This window comes from Vombatus ursinus, unplaced genomic scaffold (genome assembly GCF_900497805.2).
Source record: "Vombatus ursinus unplaced genomic scaffold, bare-nosed wombat genome assembly UNPS02014791.1, whole genome shotgun sequence".
Classification (NCBI taxonomy): Eukaryota; Metazoa; Chordata; class Mammalia; order Diprotodontia; family Vombatidae; genus Vombatus; species Vombatus ursinus.
The window spans coordinates 32,326,969-32,353,538 of NW_020954569.1; the positions used below are offsets into that span (position 1 = coordinate 32,326,969).

Here is a 26,570-nt window from a genome sequence, read left to right on the forward strand (position 1 = left end):
GCAGGGAAGAGAGCAAAATTTGAGATGAATAGGCGAAAGCGAATCTGTTGCTTTACGAAACATCAGACTTCTCAGAGCCCTGGGCTACACAGGTGCTGTTTTATTTGCGCCTTAATGAGAACTGTTCTGCAGGTATTCGTCTTTGAAATTCTGAAAGCCGCCAGCTCCCCCAGCTTGTCTCCCATTTTCTTACAAATAAGTCCTTTCCCCAGCCCAGGCTCCCAGATGCCCACTAGGTCTCCCGTTTCCCTTAAGGAGGTGGCTGCCCCGCACAAGTGTTGCGAAGAGCAAATAACAGCCTTGGTCCCGTTCTCCTCAGATTGTAAGCTCCTTGGAGGCAGGGGCTGTCTTGCTTTTTCTGTTATCTTTAGCGCTTAGCACAGTGCCTGGCACATAGTAGGCGCTTAATAAATGTTTACTGAATTGAATCGTCCGCTTCTCACTATGACCTCAAGGTATGTTTCAGGCGCCTGCCCAGGAAGCGACCCTGGGATTGGTGTGGAATGAATCCATTCGAGAACATTTTTGTAGTCAAGGAGACACCAGCAGACTAGTGCCCTGGCACCACGCCCGCCCACCCCAGAGAACTTTCCAATTTTAGTTCCCCAAACAGCTTTCGACTGAGCGGTCCTCCACCCCGAGCCTTCAGTTTTATCTCTACCCTCCCCCTCCTCCAAATGAAGGGGAGCCGTGCAAAGAACCCGCAGCGACGTGGCTCTCCAGTCAGCCCGGACATGCTCAGTCGTCCGGTTTCACTTTGGGTTGCAAAACTAAGGAATGATTTTTTTTTTCTCCCGCGAGCCCTTAGAACGTGGCAAGCCGCGAGCTGAGCCCCTAGAACAGGGCGACACAGGGAGTTCTAGAACGCTGTGACGTCACGGCGTACGTCCAGGCCAGGGCAGCGCCTGGGTGGTTCGAGGGTGCCAGGGCCACAGAGAAGCCACGTTGACGAGTGGAGGGGGGGGCGCGCGGGGGCGGGGGAGGGAGCAGAGTCCGTCGCCCCGCCCCGCCCATCCCGGTAGTTGGGGCGGGGAGGGAGGGGGCGTGCCTCCCTGCCCAGCTTGCGGCTGCTCCAGCTGTTGCAACGCGACGACGCGCTCGGGCTCCTCGAGCGACGGGCGCGCGCAGCCGGTCGCCAGCTCCCCGGGCCCCCGAACCGAGACAAAAAAGGAGAGAGCGAGTCAGTGTCCACAATGTCTTCGCCTACTGACGAGAAAGTAGAGACTAGAGCTGGACACCCTCCTGCGGGTATTGATCCATCCCTCACCCCGTCCCTCCACCCCGCCCCCTCCCTCCTCTGCCCCCCGCCAAGCCCCAGGAGTTAGCAGGAGGACCGGGGGTGTTTTCCAGGAGGGCTGCGAATGCAGGCCGGGCCGAGCTTCCCTCGGCCCGAGGCACCGCCCGCCTGGGCCGCCCACGTGCCCCGCGAGGCGGTAATTCACACTCCAGCTTCCCGGGCTCGGCCGCAGGCTGCCCCGGGAGAAAGGGGTGTGCGGGGCAGCCGGCCCGAGGTGGGGTGGGGGGAGGAGGTCCCCTCTCGACGGGGGACGCCCCCTGCCAGCCCCACCTGGGGAGGGGCCGCGAAGGGGGGCCCGGAGGCCGGGACGGCTCGGACTGGCCTAGAGACCCCGGCACTGCTGGAGGCTTGGAGGAGGGGCGCCCTCCCCTGCAGGAGCTTGGCACTTGTCTGGAGCGATGTGATTGACAGGTCACTGATGAAGACCAGGGCGCCCGTGGCGGCCTTGGCATGCACACCCAACACACCACCTAGGAAATACAAAGCTATTGTGATGGTGTTTGTTTGTTTTAAAAAACAAACAAATCAGCCTCGTCCTTCTCTTTAGCGGTGGAGGAAAGCTTCCTGGGACCGTCCATTTGTAGATGTGAGGTTAAGGGCAGCCATGCCTTGACTGGGTCTTAACCTGGGGTCCGCAGACCTGTTTTAAAAACTATTTTCATCATTCTATTTCAAAATAATTGGCTCCCTTTGTAATCCAGGGTGTTTTATGCATTTAAAAATATTATTTTGAGAAGAGGTCCACAAGCTTCTCCAGACTGCCAAAGAGATCCATGACCCAAAAGAATGTTAAGAATTCCTGCTTTAAGTTCTGGTAGACTTATTGGAGCGGTATGCTAATTAACCCTCCTCCAGGCAGTTATAATCAGAGTCCTTTTCAGTGGTGCATGCTTATCTGGAATGACCATATGTTAGGGTTGTTGGTTTTTGGGGTTTTTTTTAGGGTTGTAAAATTATTTGTACGTTAATTTTGGCCAGTGACCTGATTAAGATAAATCTGAGGCTGACAATGCCTTGCTAAAGCACAAGTAAAATATTTCCAATCATGGCTCTCTGTCAAAATGACATTTTATTCTTAATTTCTCTGACCCTCTAAATTTCCCATTGTTTTCCAACAAGGTCATTGCAAAGCAAAATCTTAAGTTCTGATTTAAGTGATAAAGGCACTTTTTAAAATAATGAAGTGTAAATCTAAATATAGACAATTATAAGTTAGGTGAGAAGTAGAAGACAGACATTTCCACCCTATTCTTCCCCCTTTTTGTGCAGAGGTTTTTGTTTTTCTCCATTTCAGCATTGTCTTGACCGTAATTTTTATCATCCCTTTGAGTTATACATCTTGAGGTTCTAAGTGTGAAGAAAGCATTCCTGATTTAAGGCTTGGTTGTGAAAGAAGCAGACAAGACAGCAGGAACCATTGTCATTTAATGTTTCATCCTTAATGTGTTAATTGGCTGTGTTAGTTGAATGTAAAAGAAACTTGGAACAACTTAGAATATTAAAGGAACAGGGCCTGCCTATGTTTTCTGGTATGTATTGTTCCTTTCTTTCTCCCTGAAGAGATTTCAGGTAATAATCTCTGTGGAATTATGTTTTCCACCTTTAATTGGTTGACTGAAGAAATGCTCTTTGAAATGTCTTGTGTATTAAGAATTCCTTAAATATACCTCATTCCTGAGTGGTTTTTTTTTTTTGAAAGTTGAAACTGAGGCATCTGTATAAGAAAAAAAACTTGACTATTGCTGGTAAGAAAATGTCTACCTTCTATTTTAAAGTATCGTTTTAAGTGTCATGAGAAAATATTTAAATTTCAACAAAAAGTAGGCTTTGGGAACCTCTAGGATAAACTAATTTTTAAGATGTTCCTCACAATATGCTTCTTTTGTGGACCTCCTTATTGAACCTTTAAGTGCAGAAAATAGCTAAGATCTAATGGGTAAGGTTTCTTGACTTTTATAAAGTAGGAATCTCTTATAATGCTGGTGTTAGGTGACAAGATTCCATTTGCAGATTAGCTGTGTTCTATCAGGCTTTTACTTTGTGTAATGGATATATTTCATGGGACATGGTCTGACCCATGACACTGCTGAATCCATATAACAAAGTTATATTAAAAAGGACTTGTGTTATAATGGAATTCCTTGTGGTTTAAGTTAGAAATATTGATCCCTAAGGAAAAACTTCAGAACACTCATTTTTCTTTTTGAATTGTAAAATAAACAGCCTTTGAGAATTGCAAAATGAACAGTGATTCATGCATAAAATGAGAGAATAAATTGTTAAGAAGAAGAGAGGCAGTGTTCTACAGCAATATGTTTATTAAAGTAGGGAATAGGAGACCTGGGTCTAGGCCTAACTCTGTCATTAACTAGGTGTATACTTATGGCAAGTCAGTTCAGTTCTCTGAACTCCACTTTCTTTGTCTATTAAATAAGGAGTATTGAATTAAATCATCTGTATTGGCCCTTCTAGTTCGAAAATTTGTGGGAAAAGAAGGCTATGTATGAACCAGTAAAATGAGAAAACTTTCAATGCTGTAGCCCTTTGGAGAACTAACCTATATCTGGTGGGTTATTCAGTTGTGTACACACACACACACACACACACACACACACACACACACACACACACACACACACACACACATATGTCCTTCCAGTGTGGAACTAACCTATATCTGGTGGGTTATTCAGTTGTGTACACACACACACACACACACACACACACACACATATATGTCCTTCCAGTGTGGTCATAACATCATATAGACATAACTGGCTCCATATAGATTTAACCTCTGACTTTCTAGTTGACATTTTGTAAAATCAAATGAATGCTTTGGTATACTATATGATGCTGAATATGTGAATATTCATATTGCTGGGCTGTTTGGGTTTTTTTTTTCATCCACATATTAACGATGTAAAGCCAAGGATATGAGAAGGAGGTGATTTAGTTTTCATTATCTTCACTTTCACTTCTCATCATTCTTTATTTTGTGTAGAGCTTTACAGTTTTCAGAATACTCTCATGTATTTCATGCCATTTGGTTTTCACCATCTTGTGTGTTAACTGATTCATACACAGCCTTCTTTCTCTCTAATTGTTGGAATTGGAAGAGACAATAAAGATGATTTTATTTAACTTTCCTTATGTAATAGACAAGGTAACCAGAGTTCAGAAAATTGAACTGACTAGCCATAGGTACACATCTACTGTGTGTAAAAAAATATACACACGTGTATAATTTTTCCTGTCATTGCTAAGGCTCAGAAAGGTTGACTTTTCTAGGATCACACATTTAATGAGCATCAGAGACAAGACTGGGATGCAGGTCTTTGAACTGTGGAAATATTTTCATCATTAGGCTGATTGTATGGAATGTGAAAGAGGAAGGCAACTTGATACAGTGGAAGAAGGTCAAGTCAGAGGACCTGGGTTCAAATGGTACTTCTGATGTCTGTTGCCTATGTGAGCTTGGGAAAGTCAGCTGACTTGAGCTGCCTCATCTTTAAAATGAATGGTGGGATTAAATCAGGGGTTCTCAAACTTTTTTGTGTCATAGACCCCTCTGGCATCTACTGAGGCCTATGAACCCTTTCTCAGAATAATGTCTTTAAATGCATAAAATAGATCTAGGATTACAAAGGAAATCAATTATATTCAAATACAATTAACAAAATTTTAAAACTACAGAGTCATGGGCCCCCAGTTAAGAAACTCTGGATTAGATGGCTTCTCGAGATCTGATCATATAAGGCTAGAGCTAGTAGTTTACGAAAGTCACTCAGCAAGCATTTAAAAAATACTTATGTTATATTATATCATATCATATGCTATGTGCTGAGACACAGAGATAGTTTTAAATGGGTGGTCCCTGCTCCCAAGAAACTCACATTCTAATAGTTACTACAAGCTGTCTGCAGAGAAAATGGAAGTAAATTTCTAAAGGAAAGATACCAGTGGCTGGGGTAACTTGGAAAGACTTCCTGTAGAAGGTAGGAAGGAATGATTTGAGCTGAGTCTTGAAGGAAACCAGGAAGCACTAAAGAGGTGGAAGTGAGGTAGGAGAGCTTTCCAGGCCTAGGAGACAGCCAGTGAAATGACATGCATATGAAGGTGGCATGCCATCTGCGAAGAATAGTGAGGACAATGTAGCTAGACCATAGAGTACATGAAGGGGACTAAAGTATAAGAAGATTGGTGAGGTAGAATCTAAGTTGTAAAGAGCTTTAAATGCCAAACGAAGGAGTTTATATTTGATCCTGGAGGTAACAGGGTGTCACTAGAGTTTACTGAGTAGGGGGCTGACCTGGACAGACCTATGCTTTAGAAAATCGCTTTGGCATCTGAATGGAGGTTAGATTAATGTAGGAGATTTGAAGCAGGAAGATCAATTAGACTACTTCAGTAGTCCTTGAAATAGGTGATAAGGGCCTTGATGAGGCTGGTGGCTGTGAGTGGAGAAGAAAGGGACTTATGCAAGAGATAAAGATAGAAAGAACAAGATTAGGCATAGGTTTGGACATGGCGGGGCAGGGGGTATATGAGAATGATAAATTGGGGATGTCAGCAAGAAATATGAGCCTAGGAGGATGGGGATGGATGGTGATACCCTTAACAGAATTAGGGAAATTCAGAAGAAGGGGAGGTTTGGGGGGAAAGCTAATGAGTTGTTTTAGACAAGTTAAGTGTGAGATGTTTATGGGACATCCATTTTATGTTGTCTAGAAGGCAATTGGCAATATGGGACAAAAACCTAGAGGGATGTATGGGGGGGGGTATCTCCACACCAAACAGCATTTGTTTTGCTCTTGAGCCACTGCAGTTTATTGAGTAGAGGCATGACATATATAGTAGAATTTACATATATTCAGAGTTAATCCTGTCTGGTTCCTAAGCCATCTTCTAGGAATACTAAATGTTAAACCACCAGAGTAGAAAGAACATTTAGAAGTCATCTAGTCAGTCCACCTGTCTTTAGGCCCAATTTTGCCTAACTACTCACAGCTACTAATTTTCCTTTAAAGATAAAAGGTGGCCCCAGAAATCGCATAGCCATGTATTCAAATGTTTCATAATTCCCACTGTTAAGAGTGTAGTGTGGAAAACAGAGCAGAGCATAAGCTCGTTGAAGGTTTATTCACAGTGACTTGAGCATAGTAGGTATTTAGTGAATGCTTGTTGGATTGGAAATATCTCCACATATTTCACCTTCTCTGACTAAAATCTCTTTGGCTGTCCTTGACTAAAGACAAATGGCCCTATATAAAAACATACTTTTCAAGTCTCAAAAATTGTTAATATCTCTACCTTAATGATACCTTCCAGTGAGCTTCATTTTTATAGCTTTTATACATTACACTAGCTATTTTTTTAATCCCATAACATCTGGTTCAATAGGAGGGGAAAGTATTAAATACTTTACTCCTTAGTGATTCTTAAAATTACATATAGTAGATGAGAGTTAATCCTGATTGAATAACTAAAATTGTACTTAATTTTATCCAGTGCAGTTGCTAGTATACTTCAGTACAGGTCAAGGCCCACCAGAACATATCTTAAGGGAGATGTTCTTAACCTGGGTTCTGTGAATTTGTTTTTTTTTTAAATATGCTGATAAATGTATGTAATATAATTGGATTCCTTTGTAATTTTACGTGTTTTATTTTATGCATTTAGAAATAATATTCTGAGAAAGGGTCCATTGGATTCATGGAGCTTCTAAATAGAGCCATGTTACAAAAAAAGTTTGCATTGTTAATTAATCATCCTTAATTTTTTGTTTTAGATTTATTTTATCAATTTTTTCTTGAAATAAGTGATCTATTTTCTCATCTTTAAAATCTTTTTTTTTTCCAGTCATACAAAATGTTTTCTTGAAATAGTATTTGACTTATACAGTAGTGGCATGAGGCAGTTTTAGGGGGTTAAAAATGTAAATATTTCATCACTTTCATATGAGAATAGCCAAATAGAGGTTTCTAAATGCCCAATCAGGGAAATCTGGTGGTTTGTTTCTCATCTAAATTCCCATTGTGTAAAATGAAATATTTGTGAAAGCACTTTGCAAACCTTAAAGCACTATATAAGTGCTAGCTATCATTATTAATAAATCATTATAGTGCTATACAAATGTGGACTCTTAATAGTATTATTATCAGGTATTAATAGTTCACATTTATATAGTGCTTTAAGGTTTGCTTCACATGTTATCTCATTGGTTCTTTACAACAGCCCTGTGAAGTAGATACTATTATTATCCCTATTTTATAGCTCAGGAAACAGGCAGAGAGAGGTTAAGTAGCTTGCCAAAGGCACCCAGCTAGGATAGTAGCTGAAGAAGGATTTAAACTCAAATCTTCCTGACTCTTAAGATCAGCACTCTATCCACTGTGCCACCTGGTATACCCTACCAAGGCCAAGGCCCACTCCTTACCTGTGCTTAATATTGAGAAAGCATTGCACATAGTTTGATATAATCAGCTATTTGAAGTTAAACTTTGTCTCTGTCATAATCCTCTTGGGATACACGTCAAAAACTTATCATTTATGGATATCATTTGATTCAAAATGGAATGTCTTTCCCATGATGAGAATTTTACTGTAAGAAAACCAAGTAGTGTCATGATTCTAGCCCCTTTTCCTACCCTTTCTATCAAGTAATTTATGTAATACAGTCTCTTAATCTACTAGTTTGGGAAAACTGAATCACTTTGAATAAGACAAGTCCCCTTTAACTTTTTTTTTTTAACCGTCATATCTAGAAGTTGGGCAGAGATCAGGGAAATGAATTTTCACATGTAATTATGTGTGTGTGTACATTGTGTGTTGTATTGTACTTGGCCAAAATAAAATATCTGTTCATCAGGCAAAGAACCCACTTTAAGACTGTGTATTGCACGAACTGTCATAGGCCCTTCATAATGGATATGTTTTTTTCTAGGTCTTTTCACCTGTGACCTCTTTAATGGTATACCTAGTTTTTATTTCACTAAAGCATAGAATCGTAGTTTTAGGACTGGAAGAGATCTTGGACATTATCTAGTCTTTTTACAGATGAGGAAACTGAAGCCCAGAGAGGTCAAATAACTTGCCCAGTTTTACCCAGGTAGCAGGAGACAGAGCTGAGATTCAAACCAATGTCACCTGACTCCGAATCAATTGGTGTTTTCATTCTACCATGTTTTCCAAATCTATGGACTTATCCTAATTTGTATTAATTATTGGCTGAAACTCAGATTGATTTGGTGGGATAGCAGTTACCTGATATTTGAGAGAGAGAGGATAAGGAAAACCTTAACAAAATGAGCAGTGTGTCTTGGTAAAATTATTGTTCAGACTCATTTCTGCCTATAAATAACTGAGAGTGACTGGGCCTAAATGCTTTAACCTCTTGGCACCTGAGTAGTCCCTAACAGAGAAATAGCACCACTTGCCAAACCTTTCTTTCTAAGATGTGAGATTAATGAGTCAGTTAGTAAAGCATTTTGAAATGCTTGGGAGAAAGGTGCTGTGTAAATACAAAGTATTGTTATTTATGAATGATGGATGATGCTTCATAATGTGCTAGCAAATGTGCTGCAGTTTGCAGTCCTTTGTAAAAATAATCAAGTCTTAATGATTTGAGACCTCACTGTGGCACTCTACTACTAAATATTTGCAGAGAAATGGGGTGAGACTGCTTGTTTTATGAGAGTTATTGCATATACAGATTAGCAAAGTGAGAATTAGTGAGGTTCTGTTTCATCTAACAGCAGTAATGGTATTCTGCTGCAGAAAAGAGGACATAATTATGAGCTGTACTATTACTCATTCCTGCCAGTCTTTGTATGCTTGTGTCAGTGAGGTGGATAGAATCTCATTGTTAAATACATTTGATTGGCCCAGTTCCCCTCCATTTCGCTTTGGAGCCAGAGCCATATGTTGCTAAAGTTACTCTAAATCTAATTTATGACAAGGTGGAGTGTTACTAATTTTGACTTTTTTAATGTATTTTTAACCTTGATTGGAGTTAGGAAAATTGGAGGATGGAGGGGAAGAATGTTATAGTTATTAGGGTAAAAATTGGGGAAAACCCATACTGCATTTTCCAGCAAAATTATAACAATTTAATAATATTAAAGTATTCTGATGCTTATTAATTAGATAACTGATAAATTGCACAAAGGAAAAAAACCGTTTTCTTTGTGGTTAAATTTCTGTAGAAAATATGTAAGAGTCTGTGATATCTTCAGAATGGGTTACCCTTCCACCAGCCTGTCTGTGACAAGGTAAATGAACCCATGTTTCCATAGTAAGCTTCAGAGGTAGGATTAAAACCCAGGTCTTCTTAACTCTAAGCCCCGCATTCTATCTACTGTGCTAAGCAATGTGTTATGCTAGTATCAAGTAAATTTACTTAATTGAAATGGAAGTTAAATCATTAATTTTATCTTGGTTACCAAAAAACCCCCTCACATCCCCCAGTGTAAAAAAAAATCCATATTAATACTAATATATTCATCACCTTAAAATATGATCTCTTTGGAAAGACAAAAGTGGATATACACAAACTAATTGTACTATATGATCATATTTAAAATAAGTTATTATTGTGGAAAGGGTTTTTTTAAACCTTACTTTTAATATCTTTTATACTGTTCTCTTTTTACTTCAGAACTTTCATAGGATTATAAATTTTGAGCTAGAAAGGACCTTGGAGAACATTCAGTCCAACCCCTACCTCCTCAATTTTACAAATGAGGAAATTGAGACTTTGAGAGGGTCAGTTCTTTTACATACAGCTAGTAAGTGCACGGGTGGAATTTGAGCCAGTATCTTTCTGCTTCCAAGACCAGCATGGTGGCCACTGTGCCTGTCTGTCTTTCTTATGTTATCTTCCCAATTACACATTATCACCTAAAGTATAACTAGAAGTTGAACATAGGTTTTATATAAGCTAGATCTGGGTGAGAAGTATATGTAAAAGTGCTTTGCAAATATTAATGTGCTATGTAAATGTCATTGCTCCTTTTCTTTCTTGACTGTTTTCCTATCTTTCCGTTTGTCTATTTCTTGACATTATTTCTTCTTTAAAATAATTTTCTTTCTGATGTATCGGATTATTTCCTGAATCCTCTCTAAGAACCTCTCATAAACCAGCATGTGAAGGGCACCAGCACTTAGGGGGATCAGGGAGGCACCAGCACTTAGGGGGATCAGGGAAGGCTTCATACAAAAGATGTTACTGAGCTGCCTCTTAAAAAGATGGATTCTGTGAGTCAGTTAGAAGGAGAAAGTATATCTTGGGCAGGAGGACAGCCAATGCAAAAATAAACAAGCAAAAAAACACGAAGATGTGAGTTAGAATGTGAGGATAAGAGAGAAGCTCTGGTTAATTGGATAGTTGAGCCTGGGAATGGAGAAATGTCTAATGAGGCCAAAGAGATAGGTTAGGACTAGCTTGTGTAGGACTTTACAAATGAAATAGACAAAGTAATATTTTCTTAGCAATAGGAAGCCACTGTTGTGCCCCACTTATACCCGTTTTGGAGTGTAGTGGATGGTAAATGCTCTGTGTTGACTCAGTTTACCATTTCTTCTTTACTTACACTCCTCCAGTACAGCAGAAGGCCTTTAATTGTAGTACTCTCCTTTAACCTAGGGAATGGCTGCACTAAACAAACTATCCCTAAGCCATTGTTTTCATAAGACTGAGATGTTGGTGTCTTTCTAGCAAGAGTGAGGAGTAGGGAAAGTTTTGAATGGGGTGGTTAAGTGTCCAGTATCAGATCTCAGCAGCCAAGCTTTGGCCCTATTTTGTTTGAAATTCTGTGAGCTCTCCAGGCTCTTGGAACCAAGCATGAGATATGTAAACTCCAAAGTCAAGTATGCGTTGCTTTTATTATTTTCACTACTACTTCCTTCCATTAGGGAATAATCAGTCTTAGATTTATTTGCCAGATTGTTTTTATCTTCACTTTAGAAGACTGTTACAGGTTAATTCTGGATTTGGTATAGGGGAGGGGTGAGGAGAGGAACAGGAGTAGGAAATGATGTTTAGTGCATGCATCTGCCCAGAACTCTCCTTGTAATCTTGAAAAATACAAGTAGCTAATGAGACTGGAAGTACATTTAGAGAGCATATGCCAAGAAAAAAATGGAAAAAAATATTAAATAGAAATTTTGGAGGAGAAAAACCTCATGCTTATAAAGGAGGTTTTTTTATGCACACAACTCATTTTTCAAAAAATAGCAGCTGAGAATTGGTTTTCTAAGATTTCTAATTTTAAAAAAAATAGGCTTCCTTTCCATCAGGTTTCCCTGCCCAACATTTTTTCATAATAACATAATTAATACGTAATAACCAAAACCTCACTATAACAGCTGCTTATTCTCAGAGATGCAAATCCCTTCTGCACTCTGATTGGTGGAAAGAAGCCTTCAGGAAGGCCTTTAATACTTAGCCCAGTCAGAAAAATACAGTTGCTGTGTCCACCTAATAAGACATCATTGAATCACAAGGAGCAAGACTATAAGAACAGAACACTAATAGCTACTTTTTCCCCTCTATCTTTATCCTCCCCCTATATCTCTGAATGCTTGTTACTTAATTCTGCTTGTGGGAAGGCTGCCAGACCTATTGGGGAAAGCTATAGAGTTGTATAATAAACTTTTATGGGTTTGAAGAGCCCTATTCAGGTCCCTTCATCCCATCCTCTTCAAAACCCTCTAGATATTCCTAAACAGAGCTGGTCTGCCTTGCCCTATCTATCAGGTGAGAAACTTGAGCTTCTAAGGTGTGGAAGTTGTGGGAACAAGGGAGTTGATTTTACTTTACAAAGTCTTTATAGTCTCATTTCTGTGTAAAAACCTAATTTAAGCTCACAGAGTTTAAATCAGAATTATTAAACACTGCACCAGCCAGCAACACTGAGTAAGGTCTAAAACAGAATAAAATGTAATTGGGAAATATTTTAACAAATAAAAATACAACACAGAGAAGGTTAACGTGATTTTCTAATTCAGTATACAGCTGGCACCGATCCTTATGTATGGTTTAGTGCCCCTGACTCCCTTTCTGTACCTAAGTATTGATCGCTAAGGATGCATCTCATAGCTGTACAATGTTTCTTAACAGCTGCTCTGTATTATTTCTCCTAATGCCCCATTTTCCCAGAACCAGTTAATAATGTTAATCAGAATATGCCTATATTTGCTATTACTGATACTGTTCCTATTATATTTCACAAATGAAATCTATTCCAGAGGAAGCCTAACAAATTAGGAATGCCTTTTGGACCTCATTATAAAAGTACCACTGGCTGTCCATTATAACTATACAGTTAAAATGACAAAATGTTGTAGAAAAAATAGACTGTCCTAATTTGGGGGCAGTATCTTAAGTAAAATGTAATCTGTCTCACCTTCAGGTCTTTATTGGTCTTATTGCCACTCTTTATATCTGTATTAATCAACAAGCTTAATGTGAAGTGTTAATGTTAATTGTCTGTAAACTTAGTTCATTGAGCTAGTAATGCTGGATGGCTTTGGGGAGGCCCCTCCAAACAGTAGTTTGGAGTTGTACAGTGAGAAATGAAGAACATTCTTTTTCACTTTAGATGACTTTACTTCTCGACAGAGTTTAAGTATTTTTACCCTTTTGCATTAGGGGTTTGTAATCAGCCATTGCCTACTTGGAAACCCTTTATATTTGTTGTCATTAGATTTCAAATTCCATTTTATACTGGAAAAATCATATATTTCAAAGAGAAATTGTTAAATGAAACATATCTTTACAGTTTTACCTATTGCCAAAATCTTTATAGTCATATCGACAAATATTTATTAAAGGCAGGGCACATGCAAGGCATGATTAGATTGTAGGGCTGAGATAAATATGGCACAGGCCCTACTTTCAAGAAGCTTATAGCCTACTACCAAAATAGTCTTCCCAGAAGGAAAGGAAATATGGAAGGTAATGTTCTCACACGGAAGCATGTGGAGTAGTCTTTTAATATTGTACAGAATTACATTTCCTTACCAATGAAAATTACCCTTCACAGTCTGGCAGCAGCCTGCCTTTCCAGCTTCATCTTATGCTTCTCCCTTTTGTGTATTCTTTTAAAGACGATACTCTCCATCATCTGTTTGTCGATCTTAATGTATTATATAAATGCTAGCTATATTATTTATCAGGGCAGCTAGATGGTACAGTGGATAGAGTTCAGGGCCTGGAGTCAGGAATACTCATCTTCCTGAGTTCAAATCCAGCCTCAGACAGTTACTAACTGTGTGACCCAGGGCAAGTTACTTTTAACCCCGTTTGTCTCAGTTTGCTCATCAGGAAAAGGAAATGGCAAACCACTCCATTATTATCTTTGCTAAGAAAATCCCAAATGAGGTCAGAAAAGTTGGACTCAACCGAAATGACTGAATAACAACAACAAAAATGGGATTTGACTTTCTAAAAACATTCAGCTCAGGTGCAGCCTCCTCCATGAAGCCTTTTCCAATCCCTCTAGTTTTATACTCTCCCTCCTCTAGTGACCTTGTTTTTTCTGTGTACATATAGAATGTGAAAAATCCTGGAGGGCATGGAATTCATATAGGTAATTACTGTTTATTGAATTGAATAAAATTGAATTGTTCATACATTAGGAAGCTTGCTATATAATCAGTTCGGTAACATGTTCACACATGAAATAACCACCAAGTTAGGTGGGAGTGGACAGAATAATAATATAGTGCAATATGAGCCAAGGAGACCTCTAGATAAAGTATCTCATAAAGTTTCCTGAGGTAGGAGAATTAAAAGACTCTTTTCTTTCTGATGTTAATGGACAAGTTTTAGGGAAACAACAACCATGTTAGGTAATTATGTCATCCAGTCAATAAACATTTATTAAATGCTTTTTACATTCCTGACATTGTGCTAAGCCCAGAAGATTCAAAGAAAGAATTCTTTCAAGTGGCTCACAATCTAATGGGAGAGACAACTTGTAAATAACTAGGTACCTTCAAGATACATACAAAATATATGAAAGAATCTCAGAGGGGAAGGTACTGTGAGAGGAATTAACATTTTATGCAGTAGGTAATTAAGAGCCATAATAAGCCCTTGATTGTTTAAAGAGTGTGATGATAGTGCTGAAATTCTTGCCTACAGTAACTATCCTGTGTTCTTGATGTTTCCAAATCCTAACCACCCAATAAGCATATGGCACAGTATGAGAAGTATTCGGGCAAGTCACAAATCCTGAGCCTCAGTTTCCTTATCCACCAGACAGGGATATTAGTACTTATATGCTATCTCATAGGGTTGTTGGGAGGAATGCAGTTTTAAAATGTAAAGCAGTATAGAAAAGTGAGCTGTGGGGTATAGGAAGTACAGAATTGAAAGGAGTGATTACTGTTCTTGAGCAGTTTACATTATACTTTCTGTTGATACTAAAAATATTTGGTAAGAGACCTTGGAAAAGAATCCAGACAAATTAAAGTGAAATGGATCAAAATAGACTAAGTGAAGGAAATAGTGATTGAATACACTTCCACGTCCTGTTTCCTTCTAGCCTTCTGTATTCAAATGATTGTCACTGTTAGTTAATCCATCTACATATAGCCATTTGTCACCAGGAAAGTTCACCAGGAAATTTTCTGTCATCATCAGACACTTCAGTTTTGTCCCTTTCTCGTATTAATTAGGCTTTTTCTCTCTTTTTATTTAAGTAAAAGCTGGTGGAATGAGAATTGTGCAGAAACACCCTCATAGTGGAGATGCCAAAGAAGAGAGAGATAAGGATGATCAAGAATGGGAAAGCACCAGGTGAGAATTTTTATGACTAGTAAGCATTTCGTGGATAGCTTTTATCTGGTTAAATATTAATACTTGTTCTCTTTCTTAAGCCCAACATCATAGATAACACTGGCTATTTATGTAGAGGAGGGACTTTATACAGTTTATTTTTTCTTTCCTAATCAGTCATGTGTGAAAGTTTTGTTCCCAGTAATTCAAAAGAGAAATAGCAGATATTCTCAATTATTCTTATAGGTATCAATTTTCTTTTCATTCAACCTAGTCCTCAGCCATTCCATTTCACCAAGTCTTGCTAATCTTACCTCTCTGAGAGCTATTCCTCACAGTTTTAATCTCTGGAATACTTGAGCCAGAGAAGAAAAGGTAAAAATAAGCAGCTTCAAAAAATACGATAGCTCCTAAGTGATTCTAGTGGCTATGAAAACTGTTGTTGCTAGCAACTCACGTGTATTACCCAGTTTACTTATTTTTTTTATTTTTATTTTTTTTACAAAAAGCACAGTTGAAAGAGAAGGAACTTAGGAGTTGCCCATTACATTTGGAAGCATGATGGGTCTGCATATTTTTCTTAGTTTTAAACTGTGAGATCATTGATGTGAAAGTATCGTAAAGTCTTGTTTTGTAGGAAAACATCTTTTTCATGAGAGTACTGTAGCGGATATCAAGTTTCACAAAACTGTGTTTCAGAACATGAAGCCAGTGTCCGCTCTGCTAAAGTTTTCCTTAAAGACATAAACTCCAACCATAATTGGAAACATTGAGTCTTCATAAAGAGTCTTCTGTGATTAGTTACAATAAAACACTTCGCCAGTAAAAGATCTTGGAATGTTGCTAAACCAACTGCATTTTAGTGTCATTTTAAGTAGAATAAGTTACATCTGCTTTTTTTTTTTTTAGTCTAATAGAGTTTGTGGGATTGAGAGATAATTTATTGGCACGCTTAAAAAAAACCCAACAACGACAAAGCAGCAACCCACTTATTTTCTTCCTATTGATTTTTTTATGAAAAATGCAAGATTTATGTAAGGTGAACAAAATAAATAGTTCAGTGGATGAAAGATGGCTAGGGGAAAATGGAACACCCCAGCTCTCTAGATTTTAGCATCTTAATCATCTTAGAGATTTGGTCTCTCCAGAACGAAGTGCCTTGGAACAGAGCTAATAACAAGATTAGATTGTTTTTTGTCCCTTGCAGCCAGGTCTTTATCTTTTATAACAACATCTATCCTACTGGGCTGAGTCAGGCCCTTATTTCAGTGAATCTGTCATCTCATCAAAGTGGCTACTCATGCCCACGATTCAGATCACAGCCCATCCATCTCCTCTTATTCTTTATGACTTTTGTCTTTGTCTTCCCTTAAATCCTTCACAGAAAGGTGCACCCATGTTCTGGAAGTCTTTCTAGATCTCTTAACAGTATAAGGAGAGCCTGGCTGTCCAGGAACCCATTGATCAGGGCCTTAACTCTGATTAAATCCAGCAGCATGTACACAGCAGGCTTACAAACCATAGGATCTTAAACTGTAAAATAACATGCCAGGACAAGTGGTTTTGGGGAATGGGGATGAACCATTCAACCCCTTTTATCATCTGTTTTGGCCCAGATTTTGTGTTGGGATGGCTTAAAATCCACCCCATGCCCCACTCCTTTTTTTTCACCTCTTATTGATTCCACCAGGCATTGTACATATTCATCATTACAAGCTTTGCTTCTCAACTCTCAAATCCCACTTACCTCATTCTAACCTTTTGAATTTTTAGCAGAAGACCTTCTGTCTTCAAAGATAAAAGCAAAGCCGTCTATGATGACTTCACTCATTGACCCTTATTCTCCATGTCAGATATTTCTGTAATCTTTACTCATCCTTTCCTTTTAGTTAAATCTTCAAACCTATTCCCTCCTGTGTTCTCTAGAACTTTGCTCCTATCACACCCTAGTTTGGGTTTTCTTTTCTTTTAAAAAAAAATCTTTAATCTCTGTATCCTTTGGCTCTTTCTCTGCAAATAAAATACTTACAAAAACCTTTAACCTTGCTACCCTAAACCACCATCTAATCTCTTTTCTTCCTTTTATTGCTGAATTTCTTCTACCAAAAGCTGTCTTCACTCTTTCTTCTTCACCATTAACTCAAGCATTAATCATCTATTTTTTTAACTTCTACCCCAAAGACTACTGTATCTATTTTTTCCCCAAGATCTCAAGTTATCTAAACTCCAAGTCCATTTTTTATAATCATTTTATAAATTTTTTTCTTTTTTCTTTTCTTTTTCTTTTTTTTTATTTTTTTAGGCAATTGGGGTTAAATGACTTGCCCAAGGTCACATAGCTAGTAAGTGTCAAGTGTTTGGTCTGAGGTAGGATTTGAACTCAGGTCCTCCTGACTTCAAGGCCTGTGCTCTATCCACTGCACCACCTAGCTGCCCCTAAAATTTTTATAAATCATTCTTTTATAAACATTCTTTGTCTTGTTTCTTCTTGTCCTCCTTGTAGAATTCAACATTCTTGATCTTACTAAGTAGAATGATGATGATTTCTTTGTCATGGACCCCCTGACAGTCTGCTGAAGTTTATGAATCTCTTTTCAAGTGCAAAGAATTATTAAGGAAATGAATTGTATTCAAATTTTATTGTTAGCTAGTTGTTTTCAGTCATGTCCAACTCTTCATGACCCCATTTAGGGTTGTCTTGGCAAAGATACTGAAGTGGTTTGCCATTCTCTTCTCCAGCTTATTTTATAGTGAGGAAACTGAGGCAAACAGGTTTAAGTGACTTACCCAGGGTCGCACAGCTAATAAATATCTGAGGCTGGACTTAAACTTATGAACATGAGCCTTCCTGATTCCAAACTTAGTGCTCTATCCGCTGCAACACCTAGCTGTCGAGGTTATATTGAAATACAGTTACCAAAATTAAAAAAAAAAAATTCAGGGGCGGCTAGGTGGCCCAGTGTATAAAATACTAGTCGTGGATTCAAGAGGACCTGAGTTCAAATCCAGCCTCAGACACATAACACTTAACTAGCTGTGTGACCCTGGGCAAGTCACTTAATCCCATTGCCTAGCCAAAAATTAAAATTAAAATAAATTTCATGGATCTCAGGGTAAGAAACCTCTTAACAAAATAAATTATTTTAAACCTCCCACATTCAAAGAATACTTTCCCTCCCTATGTATATGATGTCTTCTCGAAAAGGCATGAAGCAACCCTCCCTCTCCATAACCATAATATGGATGGCTTTTGCTTTTCTTAGTGGCAGCACATCACAGTGCTGGACTTAGTAAGGAACAGTGCTGGATTTGAATGCCAGTCCTGTAAATCCAATGTTCTTTCCAGCGTAGAGGGACTTAAAATTTAATTTGGATTAGAAAATTCAGATCTACAGCTCCACAGACTTTACTTGCAGTGTTTAGGCCCTGCCTGTACCACCATCCCTCTGCTAGTCCCAGCAGCCTCACCTGTAATTCCACTGCAGAGTGTGGTGGGGCAGTGCCTTACCAACCAATGACCAAATGGGAGTATTACCTTGAGGGGGGGCCTCTTAGGCTGACTCAGCAAGGTTTAGTAAAGCAGTTGTTGGCTACACTATTTGCCTTCATTCCAGAGACTCCACCTTAACCCTGAGGAATGTATCTCTATCCCCAAGCCAACCCAGAGCTCTCCTGACTTCAGAAATGGTGATGAATATCCACCCCTGCCCAGTTTTTTTTTCAAGGGAAAAGGAACCACAAAATGACTATAATTAATTAATAAGAAGACAAGGAGTTAATGAATTTTAGTAATGGCAATGTGAGAAATCTCAAGGTACCAATGGGTTACTTGGACCAACCTTTCACCCTAAAGTCATCTCTCTTCTCTGCTGGTCAGAAACACTTAGCATACATTTCAGAGATCTCTGTGAAGTGGATATAACAAATGGTGATAAGAGAACAACCTTTTGGGGGCAGCTAAGTGGCACAGTGGGTAGAACGCTGGCCCTGAAGTCAGGAGTACCTGAGTTCAAATGTGGCCTCAGACCAAACACTTCACTTACTAGCTGTGTGACCCTGGGCAAGTCACTTAACCCCAATTGCCTAAAAAAAAAAAAGAAAAGAAAAGAAAACAACCTTTCCCTATCATGTGTTAGAGACATCTCAAAAATCATATGGTCTTAGGTTAAAAAAAAAAAGGGCTGTGCACTACTTCTTTCCTGACTTTAGTCAAGAGGATAGTATTACACTTGCATCTGAAAGTGCTATGAAAATGTAGGAATCTACTACCTTAAATATTGATGGTGCCGTTTTGCATGTATACTTTTTATTCTTTAAGTGAAGAATGCCACACAGAAGTCATCCTCATGAGAATACAGAGCAATTCTTTTTGCATTTCTTTGTAGGTTTGTTTGTTTGGGGATTTTTTCCTTTTAAAAAAATCAAAGCAAGTGTTTATAGTTGAGGTTTTGATTGGCAATTGCAACCATTTACAGCTGCCCGGTACTGCAGCGCACTTATGAAGATGAACAGCTTTAATTACCACTGGGATTATGAATTCTAGAGAGTAGAATCAATCATTTTCAAAACCTTTTGTTATCAGAGAAACTCTGTCATGGGTGGGCTTTCTGTTTAAATTTTATTTTAAAAACTACTTAAATTAAGGGCACATAATCCTAGGATTCATGCAATGCAAAGTTGACTGATGTTTAGAGTTAAAAGTTTAAACGCACCATCAGCATCTGACTTTTTTCTCATAGCAGAGTAAAGCTTTGCTAGACTTTTAACTCAGCAGTAGCAGCAGTGTGTTCTATTATTGGATACACTTCATGGTAATATGAACTAGAAGCCTGAAAAAATGAAGCGACATTTAGATGGAAGTTGGTATATAAACAGTGATTTTAGCTGTGCTCTTGGTTACAGTTTATTCTGAAAACAAAACAAAATAAAACCAAATACTAATTTTAACACAGCTATGACAGTAAGTACTGACAAGTCAGCTTGGTCTTCTTAGCCTGTATGCCCAGAAATCTCACCTTGAAGCTGTAGACTGCTATTATCCATTTCATTAAACCATGCTGTGGAGCTGTCTTAGCAGCACCATCAGGTTATAGCCATCATCCTGTCTACCAGGGAACGTGTTTATAGTCACTGAATCAGGAGCCATTAGCCTTTTTTTTAAATTATTTTATTTTTTCCAATTACATGTAAAGACAATTTTTTAACATTCATTTTCTATAAAATTTTGAGTTCCAGATTTTCTCCCTCCGTCTCTACCCTTCCCCCTCCCTAAGACAGGTAAGCAGTTTTATATAGGTTATATATATGTGTGCAATCATAGGCCATTAGTCTTTTAAAAGGGATATGTTCTTTGCATTTGGTAAGTTGGAGATGAGCTGTTAATTCCCCAGGGATTCTTCCTGCTAGTATTCAGGAGAAAGTGGTAGTGTCTGCTTGCCACATGCAGAAGCTGCTGAGCTTGGAGACCCTTGCGTTAGGTGGTTCTTTGGCAGATGTGCTATGGTCTGGATTTAGATGCTGGGTGAACTTTAGAGAGCTTCCTTGCAGTGCTTCAGTTTCTTCACTTTGTAAAGGGATATAATTCTTGCCATCTGCTTACCTTCAGAAAAATATTATATGCATTCATTCAGCAAGCATTTATTAGGCATCTGCTTTGTACCAGGCATAGAAAGATAAAAATGAACATCCTTCCCCTCAAGAACTTTATATTCTATTGGTAAAGATGACATGTAACTATGAAAGAATATACAAGATAAATACAGGGTAATTGAGGGGATGAGTAAGAGGGACTGCAGGAATCGGTAAAGGCATCTTTTAGAATGTGGTACTGGAGCTGAGCTTTAAAGGAAATGAGGGATTCCAAGCAGCAGAGGTGAGAAGGAAGTAGATTCTAGGAATGAGGGACAGTCCATGCCAAGGCATCAGGGTGAATCCCTGTGTGAGAAACAACAGCCAGGTCAATTTGCCTGTACTTTAGAGTATAAGAAGGGGATTAATGTACAATAAAGCTCAAAGGAGAGGTGTGATCAAAGGAGCTCCTGGACACAAAATCATAAAACCTGAGTTCATATCCTATCTTGACCATGGCAGAAGTATGCATGACACACAGAACTGAACTTGGTGTCCATCTGTGGTCCAGAGCAGAGCATAGCCATGCTGTGAACACTCTAGTTTTGTACACAGTTTCTCTTAATTCAGCATGTAATTGTGTTGCCTTGCTTGGCAGCCACATGACACTGTTGACTCATATTAAGCTTGCATTCCACTCTGTCTTTTTCAGATAAACTGTTCTCTAGTTACGCCTTGACTTGTGAAGTTGATTTTTTTTTAAAACTCAAAAGATTTGAAATTTAATAAGGATAAATATAATTTCATTAGATTTGGACCAACATTTTAGCCTGTTAAAATATTTTCTAATTTTGACTGCTGTCCAGCATGTTAGCTAATGTTGTGCTATCTGCAACCTCTGTCTTTATCTAAGTCATGGATAAAAATGCAAAACAGCAGAGATCTCTGGGGCATCCCTAAAGAATCCTTCTAAGGTGACATTGCATCTAGACAGCTTTGTGGCTAGGAGTAGACTATTGGATTTGGGAGTCGGGAAAACCTGAGTTCAAATCCTACTTACTTACTAGAGACTTACTAGGTGTGTGACCCTGGGCACAGCTTTCATCCTCAGATGTCTTATCTGTAAAATGAGGACAATAATAGCAGCTACTTCACAGGATTGTGGTGAGGATCAAATAAGATAGTGTTAAGCACTTGGCAACCATAATACAGTATATAAATGCTACTCGCTATTATTGACATTGAATTATTAGTGATTCTTTGGGTCTGGCTATTTAACTAATTGTGCTGTTATATAAAAATAATAATAACTTAGCTTGTATATAACATGTTGAGGTTTGCAAATACTTCTGCACTTTATCTAGAATAACAGCATTAAAAAAAATTTGTGAAATACTTTGCTAAAATGTAGGTAAACTATATACTTTGCTCCTAGATTTATACTTTAATCTGCCATTTTTGTTTTGTTTTGTAAGGAGCTTCTGGTGTAGAAACTTTTTCTAACAATGCTGATTGTTAATTCATCTGTAATTTTTAGTTTTAAAGACTTATCTGTGCACACTGAGAAATAAGTGACATGCCTATGGTCACACGGCTAGCATACTGGAGACAAGACTTCAACTCAGGTCATCCTGACTCCAAGGGGAGACAGCTAGCACAGTGGTGAGAGTACTGTGAGTGGAGTCAGGAAGACCTGTGTTCAAATTTGGCCTCAGACACTTATTAGCTGTGTGATCCTGGGCAAGTCATTTAACTTCTGTTTGCTTCATTTTCCTCATCTGTAAAATGAGCTGGAGAAGAAAATGGCACACCACTCCAGTATCTTTGCCAAGAAAACCCTTCAAGGGTCATGAAGAGTTGAACACAACTGAAATAACTGAACAGCAACAAAAATGAGAATAATAATGGCACCTACCTCAAAGGGTTGTCGTGAGGATCAAATGAGATAATTATTGTAAAGTACTCAGCACAGTGCCTGGCATGTAATCGCACTACATAAATGCTTATACTTTCTCTCCCTCCCCCATGTCACACTTTTATATTCATCCTCTGTTATCAGCTTCTTCCTCCCATCTTCTGCATTGTGTTAAAAATCTTAGGTGGAAAAAGAAAAAGAAATTAAGATCTAAGTTGATTGGTGAGTGCCTTAGACATTAACACTGGTCTTTTTAGACAACTGTACCTTTTCCTCCACATGACTCACAGACCTGTATCCAGAAGAGATCCCAGAGGTCCCCTAGCCTAATCCCTCTCTTCTTGACTTGTCCAGGGTTACGCGGGTAATAAAATGGGATTTGAACCCAGATCTTCTGATTCCGGAGGAAATTGCCTTTCTACTGTACCATGTTGTCTCATCCATGTTACTTAACCGGTAGTCTATATAATTATAGATTTGTGAAATATATTATTTAATGTTTATTTTTTTGTACAAAACTGTGATGTTTCTACCTGGAAAACTATTTTCCATTGTCACGTCCGTACTCAAGGAAGATGTTGTGCCATCTGGTAAAAATACAAAGAAGGACAACTCTGGAAATGGAATTGTCTCTTTATCTTTAGAATTTCATTCTTGAGACTTTCACGTTTCTACTTAACTAATTTCTGTAGAATTTTAATCCCTGGAATCCTATATATTCTTTCTGTTCCACTTCAGTGATGAATGTCACATTATTCCAGGGTTTTTTTTTCCCCTTCTCTGTCACAAATTCTAAAATGAAGTGCACACCCCCCACAATTTCCATCATTTCCATCCCAAAGATGTGACCGTTTAAAATAATATAAGTTGTAACTCTGTTTACATTGGTAAGAAAAAATTGATCGAATACAATTAATAACAAGATATGGTCAGTTTAAGTAACATTTGCTGGTAAAATGTAAGCATTAGAACAACCCTGTGAGATAGGATTCCTATTATCCCCATTTTACAGATGAAGAAACTGAGGCAGAGGTGAAGTGTTTTCATCTGTAAAGTAAGGATATTAGACTGGATCTCTAAGATAGCCTTCCTACTCACAAATGTTAGAATTTACATAGAGAAAAGGAATTAGGTAGGCCAGTACATGTTCAAATAAAATAAATAAGCTGGCCTGTAGCCTTTATTGAGGATAATGCATAGAAGAGCACTGTGGTAGATATTATTGAGAGGAAAGGGGGGAACTGGGTGGGAGAGGAAAGAAAAGAAAGAGTAGAAGAAAACATACATTTGAAGGGGGGAAAAAGATTAAATCTTTGCCTTCAGGAAGCTTATGATCCACTGAGATTTTGCAACAGAAACATAAAAATAATTGGCAACACTTTACTAGTCAGGGCTCAAATAACTATAATGCACCAGAATATAAACAGTGCCATAGTAAGAATGTAAGAGATTTAGATGGAGGTTGGGTAGATTTTATGTATGTGTGTGTGTGTATACATGGATATACACATGCATATATGTATATACATATACATATAGACATATATCGATATAAGGCTTCTAAGAGTAAAGTAACGGTCTTGTATTTTTGGATTTCATGTAAATGACTTTTCATCACTTTAAAAATTACTTATTAATATTTTTTGTCTTTATATCAGTCATTTCTGGGGAACTCTTCTACCTTTCAGACTCAACTCTCTCTCTCTCTCTCTCTCTCTCTCTCTCAACAAAGGGGCAAAAGAACCATAAATATTTCACACAGTGACCTCATGTGACAATGTATATAGCAGTCTGCCTTAATATAATACCCCTTTTCTCTTCCATAAGGAGGAGGGCCTGTTTCATTAATTGCTGTACTGGTCATTTGGTCATTCACTGCTTTTTCACTTATTCAGAGTTCACCTTTCTTTAGTGATCTTTTCGTTTTACAGTGTTGACCTGTGTGAATCTGGGCAAGTGTGTGTGTGTGTGTTTTGGTTATTTATATTTCACTCTCCATCAGTTCATATGAATCCCATGTTTCTCATTCACACAATAATATTCTGCTATATTCATGTACCAAAGTTTTTTGTTCTGTTTCGTTTTTTAGCAATTTCCTCAATCAGTGAGTCACCACTTTTTTTCCAGCAACAGAAACATGTTATAACTGGGTTACATAATGTTGTGCCTTGCACTTAGAAAGTTGGGACTCCCTGGAAAGTTTTGGATTGATGATTTATCAGCATTTGCATTTTTTATTTTGTTCTATGTGTATCCATGAATATGTAAATATTTGTTCTAAAACTTATTTTGTATATCTTAGGAAAATCACTATTGTAGTAAAATTGTGTATCATTTGTAAAATTTTTTGTTAAATTGACATAAGGTATACTATATACACTCTGACACCCTCAGGTGTCTTAGACAAAGAGGCAGCTATTTAGCATTGATGTAAATTTGTACTATATCTGTAGATTGTCCCAATTTCTATTGTCCCTGGAGAAAGACTTGAAATCTGGTCGGTAGTGAATCAAAGCAATACCCACAGAGTGATAGAGCATATGGGCATCCATATGTCAAAAGTGCCTGGCTGGACTCTTTTAATTCAAGGGTGAGAAAGAAGGTGGTTAAAGCCCCTTGGCTTTCCAAGGATGTCTGTTACTGTTAGGTAATAGGCTTTGATACTGTATTTGTAATACATCTGTTCTTCATTTCAAAACTGGTGGAGGAACCAGGTGTGATTTATTAGCTCCCAAGATTCTTCCCTACCCCCCAAAACAGATTTTCACACTCTCATTCATAGGTAAACTCCCTTTTTGTCAGGTGGTATGGAATGAAGAAAGTAAATAGTGCTCTCAGGTTTTTTGTTTTGTTTATTGTTTTTTTTCCCTTACAAAGACTACCTGGAACATCTATAATACTAAGTTTTTGAGGACTGGTGACTTTTTTTTTTTTGTTATTTAAGCGACCCCACTATCTTTTGAAAATATTTTCTCATTTAAATAAAGCCAAGTACAATGAATTCAAACTAACAGATCACCCGTTCAGTAGTATACAACAGGGAAGTTTAATTGAACAAGTATATGACCAAAGAGAAATTATGTATTTATCCTTTGTTTCCACTGTAATATATTGTGCCTGGATATTTAAAAATTAACTTTATGTAAACACAAAAGACAAAAAGAAAAGGTATTTTAAATTAACACCTCCTTTACCCAAGTTAATTTCTGGTATCTTGTAGTAGGTACTCCATAGGTACATTCTGATTGGCCCATCTCTTGAGTAACAAATTTTTCCTTAGGAGGGATGAGTTCTATCTCTGGACTTAGTAAATTATTATTTTCCAGTAACTGAAAAAGTATGTGTGATTAGTAAGGGACTCAGCAGAATCATAGAATATTAGAAATGCAATGGAGCTTATTGACCTGGGGGCACCCGCTAATTCTTATGTGGGTCTCCCAGACAAATTTATCCCAGGTTCAGGATACTCAGTTCTGTGGCATGAAATCTCTTCAAAACCAGAGGTCATGAGTTTCTGCTAATGTATTTACTTTTACTAATCTTCTAGAGAATATAATCAGTTCAAAGCTAAGGTACTTAATGAAATAACATAGTAAAAAAAAGCCATAGTTAAAATTTCCTTCACAAACCTAGGTGACACGTTTCCAAAAATACACATGCCATCAGAAGAAAGAGAGGATACACAGATACAACATATAGAAGAGCGCACACAGAAGTCTGTGTAGTCAGGATATGTAAGTAGAGGAAAATATCTCCAGCATATCAGGGTCACTTATGTCTTCTCATATCATTTAGTTTTGCTCTTATTGGTCCTGCTGCTGCCTAATTATCGTAAACAGCATGCAATCTATGTTAAATCCCCATAGCCTCAACTAGATGTGGAGCTGATATGTAGTCTTTGTAGGCAGTGAAGTGGTTTAGTTTATGGATACAACATGTTACTACCTGCATATATCACTTTGTTAGAAATAAGGTCTTAGAGAAATCAAGTCTTCTAAGTTAAA

At 38.2% G+C, this 26,570-nt stretch overlaps 1 protein-coding gene across 1 annotated transcript in view; it reads left to right on the top strand.

Annotated features, from left to right (window-relative positions):
* The first annotated feature begins 1,087 nt into the window (after positions 1–1,087).
* Positions 1,088–26,570, top strand: part of DAP (death associated protein) — a 69,732-nt gene continuing 44,249 nt past the window's right edge. Inside the window, exons 1-2 of the mRNA XM_027869135.1 lie at positions 1,088–1,248; positions 15,008–15,104. Coding sequence (XP_027724936.1) covers positions 1,194–1,248; positions 15,008–15,104 — 152 coding nt within the window. The 5' untranslated portion in view covers positions 1,088–1,193. The remainder of the gene's footprint in view (positions 1,249–15,007; positions 15,105–26,570) is intronic.